The 7359-nt window shown below is 38.3% G+C and overlaps 1 protein-coding gene across 1 annotated transcript; it reads right to left on the bottom strand.

Moving 5' to 3' along the window:
* Positions 1-527: 527 nt before the first annotated feature.
* Positions 528-2890, bottom strand: LOC115265101 (uncharacterized). Its single transcript, XM_029869332.2, has one exon. The coding sequence runs from the start codon at positions 2674-2676 to the stop codon at positions 1321-1323; it is 1356 nt and encodes a 451-aa protein (XP_029725192.2). The 5' UTR covers positions 2677-2890; the 3' UTR covers positions 528-1320.
* Positions 2891-7359: the final 4469 nt, after the last annotated feature.

Consider the following 7359-nt stretch of genomic DNA (forward strand, 5'->3'; position numbering starts at 1 on the left):
ATCTTTTCTTTTTATTATTGATTATATTATTGAATGTGTCAAAATTAAGTATATTATTCTCAATACGATATGATGCATCCACCATAAAATATGGATCATTTTTTCCAAAGTGCTTATCTAGAAAATTTTCTGCCATGGACTTATCTTCTTGAATGATGTTGTTAGAAGGTGACTTCCTACGTTTACCGGTTAGTTTTCCTATTTTCGTCCATAGTTCAGACGAAGACATTGTAGGGTTGATTTCCTCAACAAAGGATTCGAAGTTTCTCTTTTGAGCATCTTTTTTGAGTTTATTAAATTTTGCTTGAGCTTTTTTGCATTCAAGTAATTTTTCAAAAGTAGAATGTTTATTGAATTCTGATCTTGCTTTGTTTTTATCATCCCACGCCTGGGACAATTCTTTCGACCACCAGTGTTTAGGAGTATACCGATTAGGGATTTTGCATTTTTTGAAAATATCTGCTATTGTTCCTTGAAATTCCTGTATACTATTACAATTATCCTTTAATTTGATCAGTAATTTTTTTATGATTGTATACGAATTTTCTATTATCTATTGTATTATAGTTGAAAGTTAATTCTATTAGTAAATGGTGACTTCCTATTCCAAAATCAAGAGTTTTAAATTCAAAATTCGAAAATAGATTAGGTGTGCAAAGAGTAAGGTCTATTGCCGTTGATTTCCTGTTTAACTGTATTGGTATAAAAGTTTTAGAATTGTCATTAAGAAGAATTAAATTACTGTCGTTGATCAAATCCATGACTATTGATCCTTTTGCGTCTGTGAAATCGTTACCCCAGGCATGGTGATGCGAGTTAAAATCTCCGCCAATCAACACTCTAGAATAATTTTTTATCAAATCAAATATCTTTGTTAAGTCAGATTCTAAATTTGTTTTTGAAATGGAAGGTGCTATATAAATGGCAACAATAATCATGTCCAGCGTACATAAATGAACTGCTACTGCTTGTGTTGCATCTGAAAGAACGGGCATTCTAATTGTCTTATAACCAAACTCCTGTTTCAAATAAATGGCACTACCACCATAACCATCTATCCTAGAGTCGACGAATTTGTGATACCGAGAAATATTGTACTTACTTGTTTGTTCTAATGATGGACTAGTCCAAGTTTCAGAAAGTAAAACTGCTGAATAGTTTCCCACGGTTAAAACTCTCTGTAACTCATCCTTATTCTTAGAAACGCTTTGTATGTTACACTGTAGAAATCTGAAATTATCCATTAAGAAAATATTGAAAAATTATAAGAAAACGTGTAAAATAAATCAATTGCAATTTCCGTGTTGTTTAGTGATCTGATTACACTATTATACTTTCAAGATTTAGATATTTTTTGGAGCATTCTTTTATCTTTTCCTGTAGTTCTTCTGTGACCCCAGAGCATTGGATCAGAGCTGCGTAGAAGTTCGCGAGTTCCCCCCGAACGTTGCGGTTCGCCGTTTCCAGTGCATCAGCGTTTGCTTTCTTGATGATGTTGTCCCATCTTTCTCGCTCGCTAACAGCATGTCGGTTTTCCAGTCCGCTTCCTCTGGATGTTCCTTCCGCATTCCGATCCTTGATCAGATGCTGACGTTCCTCATCAATTTTCATCTTCTTTGCTCCGCCTGACAAGTCATTCGCTGGTTTCTTGATAGCGCCCAGCTGTCTTTCTTCTGGTTTGTTGATAGTGACGTTCCGTTGCTGCTGTGGTTGATTGCTTCGCGTTGTGAATCGACCGGCCGTCATTCTTGCAAACGTATTCGGTAGTGCAGGGAATTCGGCGATGTCAGCCAAAACGTCGTACTGATTTTGAATCGGAAGCGGAGCGATGAGCTCTCTCGCCTCCACGTAGGTCAGGTTCTTCTTCGACATCATTGTTTTGATGCTTATCTCTCGCTGTCGGGAAGGGCAGCTTGGGTCCGTGGTTCGGTGATCCGATTTTCGACAATGCAGACATTTCACTTCATTCGGGCAGTGGTCCTCAGCCTCCTCGTGTATGCGTGCACACTTGCCGCATCGCTTTTTGGATTTGCAGCTTTCCTCCCTGTGGCCGAAGCGGTGACAGTTGTTACAGAACACGAATCTTCGGACATACGGCTGTACTTTAACCGACGATCCGAACACCTTCATCTTTTCTGGCAAGTTGCTTGCCCGGAAAGTTACGCTGACTCGGTTTGAAGCGACCTTCTTTCCTTTCTCACGATCCCATCTGTTGAGTCTGTACAGATTCACTACTGGATATGCACATTCGTAGTCCTGTTCGATCTCCTCCATTTCGATGTCCGTTGGAATGCCACCAATCACGCCGGTAATGCAAACCAGGTGCCGAGGGATGTACGCCTTGTAGCCTTTCTCCGCCAGTACAGTTTCGCCTACCAGGAGGTTTGCCTTCACCCATGAGTTGGAGAACACAATGATTTTGTTCCGTCCGAGGTATTTCAGCTCCGTGATCTGGTTTCGGTATTTTTCGAGCTTTCGCAGCACCGAGCCCACCGAAAACTTGTAGATACGCTTCGTGTTGTCAATTATTTCGACGTATACACGATACGGTGCAGCATCCCTAGCCGTGTACATGAACGATTCAGGTGCTGAATCGTCCGCCATTTTGTTTCCGTCGATTTCACTTTGGTCTTTTCCTTTGTCTGGAGGCAGACCACCGCCTCCTCCAGTCGCCATGTTTTTTCTCTTCAACAGCACTTTTTCTCTTGGATTTTCTTTTACAACAGTTCACAATGTCGATCAGTAGTTATTTTCTTCACACGATAATTGAAATTATTTCTCACAACACTCCGCACGTGGAAGTCTATCCAAAAACACGACACAATCCGAAAAAATAACGAGTTTTGATCGCACGCGCTCAGACCGTTCCGCTCGCGAAAACGTTCCACACTCGAATGAAATTAACAGTCGGATGAAGTTCGCGTTCATTTTACGTCAGTTGATAGTTTGTTGACACTGTCAGGCGTTGCAGTTATCGGATTTTCGTTCGCTAAGTGAAACGTAAACATGTTGCAGTTATCGAACGTCTACTGTATCAAGTAGTTATGTTCATTATGTCAGTAATTGCTGGTCACAATATTTTTGCGACATTTATTGCAGGTTATTATTTATGATAAGTAGTAATTTTCGTCCAAAATGTCCAGACTAATTGGTCTCATTGATAACGCATTATCTTCAAAACTAATAAACATTTGCACTTAAGGTGTCTTACTGCATCATTAAGTTTTCAAACGAATCATTGACTTTTTGCTTTTCAATGATTGCTTGCCTCGCATTTTTGAAGTGATAAAAAACTGTCAATTCTGCAGCAATTAACGCAGCAGATAAAGTATCATCGCAATCACTGCAGTCTGAAAATTCTTCACGTCGTTGTTACGTGAAAACATACGTGAAATTTTTCCATCGCACTTTCCACGTAACAGCTATGTGGATTGTGAGTGACGCAACTCAATTCCTCGTATCTCAAGGTCACTGATATTTCACGTAACAGCTACGTGGAAGTTAAGATAAGTTTTACTGGATGCATTTAATGATAATTGGGTTTTTAAATTTTGAAAAATGTATCGATTTTTTGATTTTATACGAAAGAGCACCTTTTTCTGAGCCACTATGATTTTTTTCAGATTTTTAGAACTTTATTTTGGCACCTGAAATCAATTTCAAAGAGATTTTTAGAAATCACCTTTTGACAGCTGGGCAACTGTTTGACAGCTCTGCCCAGTACAAACTGCGACGAGGGGTGATTCGGCAAATCGCTCCCATACAAACTTCAAATTGATTTTTAAATAGGTCCCCGGGCACCAAAATTCATGAAAATTTGGATTTCGGCTCAGTTTGACATGCAGATTCAGAATATCGAATTATCTCAACACCGTTAAAGAAGCCAATTGCCTGGTATCTATTTAGTACTTTTCATTTCAAAAGTTGTACCGGGACATAACCTAATTCCTATCACTTTTTTCTGTTCCTCATTCTGTTCACCCAATTTGTTTTGCATGGTGTGAACGGAATTAGGAACCTAAAAATGATATGAATTAAGTGATGTTACGGTACATAAAAGCTGAATGCTAAACGTTTTATATGTGTTCATATGTTTCATAATACAGTAGACGTTCGGTCGGTGCAAACGGTTTAACTGCAATGCTTTTTAACTGCAAGTTCGGTAAGTGCAACAAATTTGCAGTTATCGCACCGCTTTCCGTCAAAACGGTGCGCCAAGGTAGCCAAAATGAACAGTCTAATGAATTTTGCGTTCATTTAACGTCAATTGATGGCTTGTTGACGTTTATCTGACGTTGCAGTTATCGAATTTTGTTCGCTAAGTGAAACGTAAACATGTTGCAGTTATCGAACGTCTACTGTACATGAATACTTATTATATTTTTTTTAATAACACAAAATTTGGCACACAGAAACATAGAAAGGACGAATGGGAATGGCCTTTAATCGACTTGAACTCCGCACCGCATGCGCTAGACGCCATGGCTCGGTGATTCTAGTCGGTGCTATCCGTACCTGAAATTCGACATAATCTTTTCAGCCACAAAACAATTTAATAGTTATAGAAAAACCTGTAGATACTCGAGAAGACAAAGCGATGATTGCTGCTGCTGCCTACTAACTAAAATGTTAGGTTAGAAATTATTGTTTACATTCCTGAGTGTCAGTGGAGCATTCATTTCCACCCAACAACCACGTAGCATTGACGTGAAAAGTAGGCGGAAAAATATGCTACGTGAAAAATCACGTAGCTTTTACTACAAACATCAGTGAGTGCCATGTGAGTCCAGTAAATCTGAGTTGAGTGACGAAAAGGGCAGCTTACGTGATTTTTCACGTAGCATTGACGTTTGGATTATTTTGAGTGTGCGAATGAGCATAAAGGATGATACTTTTTCATACAAATATTCGCTTTGGTGGCAGAGAATTATCACTTTGAAATTTTGAGGCTCATATCCAACATGGCTGCTGATGCTGATGATGCCGTAAAAAGCCTTAACAGGATTTGCTCCTAGATCCTGGCAATATACGGCTAAATCTTCGAATTGTTTTGTCAGTCATACTTTTCATATAATACGAACATTTAAAAGCGTAAAAATACCTTCCTTGTCATAAGTAATGTTGTCCAGCTTAGTCAGAGAAGTAGATAATCAGTTTTCGTCGAGTCGAGACGCATTGACCTCAACAAAGCATAAAGCATCTTAGTTATTGATCACGCGTTAGCTTCGGAACTATAACCACAATTAAGTGTTGCAACTCGCTCGGGCCGGGAGTTAATACGGACTTGACAATATCAATGCTATTCCACAAATTTGCAAAAAAAAAGAGAATTAGAGCTTTTGAAAAGAAGAAAACTACTTGGAAACTAGTTATTCATTCGTACGCGTAACGTTAACTTTTCATTTACAATGCGAAAAAACGAAGTACAATTTCCCATCCACTTAGTTTCCTGATAAATTCTTGTTTCCCGCCGTATGTTAGTTATTTCTGGAGCTCGATTTGAATAGGTCGTATGTGCTTCTGTCGATATAAAATTCGATCAGTTTATTTTAGTCATTGTAGCAATATGGCAGATATTTTGCAAACTTTTAATGATGGAACAGAAAGCCTGTTTTGTGAGGATTCTGCTATGTATATGTATAAACTTTGCTCAATTTCAACGGTTTTCGCTATAATAAGCGATTCCAACTGATCGAATTTTTAATAGAAAAAAGCACATACGACCTATTCAAATCGAGCTCCAGATTTACCTTTGCACGCTTAGAATTCAGGTTCCACGGAGAGTATTTTACATTTGTTTACTTACATATATCGATGATGATACTTCCCCCATAGATTGTGTTTGTTAACTTCTGGTTGTCTTTCGAAGATCTTCCATATGTTAATCTGAAAAAAGCTTGTGCTCATGCACCGTTTATGTTCCGCAAGGATGCGAACCATGCAATATTTTATAGAGACAAACAAAGAAGGAAAAAATGATTAGTAATTATTATGTGTATAGTGTACAATAGCAGTAGTGAATAATAGCAGTACATAGCTGTTTTAGTATTGGTGTGTATGTGATCAAACAAGAAAAAAAGTCACGAATATCAATCATAATTTAATGTATTTGAAGAATAATATTAATATTTCCAAGAAAGTAAAATATTTTGTATTTGCAGCATAGCTGGGCCTTTAAAAATTTCAACATTTGATTAGGATGCCGAACTATCTGGGCAGTGGCATCTCCCTGTCACAATCCAATCAACATCGAACCAACTTCCCGTGCTCGGGTAGATAATGCAAGTACCCTCAGTGTACCAGTAGCCGCTCGTGCTTCAATAGCCGCTCACGAGTGTAAAAAAACAAAGTTCCCTGCAAAAATACAATATTTTTTCCATGGATATTCAAAATATGCGTGCCGAATTATACACGGATGAAGACCATCATACATAACAATGATACAGAGTAAACGGGGGAAGAAGTCCTCACCCTGCTTTCGTTGGCTAAAACCGCAACTTATTTAAGTTTTATCATGACATGGTCTTCTACAAAGTTGTTCATTAGGGTATCAACTTCTATTCTTTCAATTCTGAGCCAAATCGATCTCACCAAACCGGCGAGCTGTATGAGAGACTGGAGGTTATCCAATTTCCCATATATTTGGACTTAACATCCCATACAAACCTTCAACTCATTTGCGCCAGCTCAGTTTTCAACCGATTGAGTTGAATCTTTCACAGATTGTTTTTCTCATCCAAAGACACGATTCTAGAGGGTGCCCCGTGAATTTTGAAAACTTTTTTCTCGCGTTATACAAATGTGGGCCAGTCTAGATCAACCAGTCGAACCGGCCGAGCAACAGCAGAAAAATGCCCAAAGTAGAGGCCCCTCCCTAATGGTCCAACTACCCTATATCGATTAATTATTTCCTCAATGTGGTCCACGTCGTCTCGCAGTCATGTATAGCTATACTTTTACTTAAACTTTATGACTAATTATTGAAACTAATAAATACAGTAATGATTGTAATGTTTAGAGTTTAAATGAGCACAAATCTGTATTACAAATGATTTAATATTTAAGTTTTTTTTTAACATTTATTCGCTTCATTAACTTCAATTTTGACTGCGAGACGATGGAAGGTGATTCATACAAGAACGCTTATCGGATGGCACTTTATCCGATGAAGTCAGTCGAAGTATAATTCCCCTTCCTTTGCTTAAATCCGCCACCGAAAGCACGCACCCAGTCGGCCATTGAGGAAGCCGTTGACTATTGGATCAAATTATCCTGGGACATAAGTGGCTTTGATGGTCACTCCTGTCGCACCCATTAATCTAATGTTGTTTTTTTTTTTATTTATTTATTTTTTTTTTA

This window comes from Aedes albopictus, chromosome 2 (genome assembly GCF_035046485.1).
Source record: "Aedes albopictus strain Foshan chromosome 2, AalbF5, whole genome shotgun sequence".
NCBI lineage: Eukaryota > Metazoa > Arthropoda > Insecta > Diptera > Culicidae > Aedes > Aedes albopictus.

Excerpts from the sequence above, each read along its gene's own strand:
- LOC115265101 (XM_029869332.2), bottom strand. The coding sequence starts at position 2,676 with ATGGCGACTGGAGGAGGCGGTGGTCTGCCTCCAGACAAAGGAAAAGAC.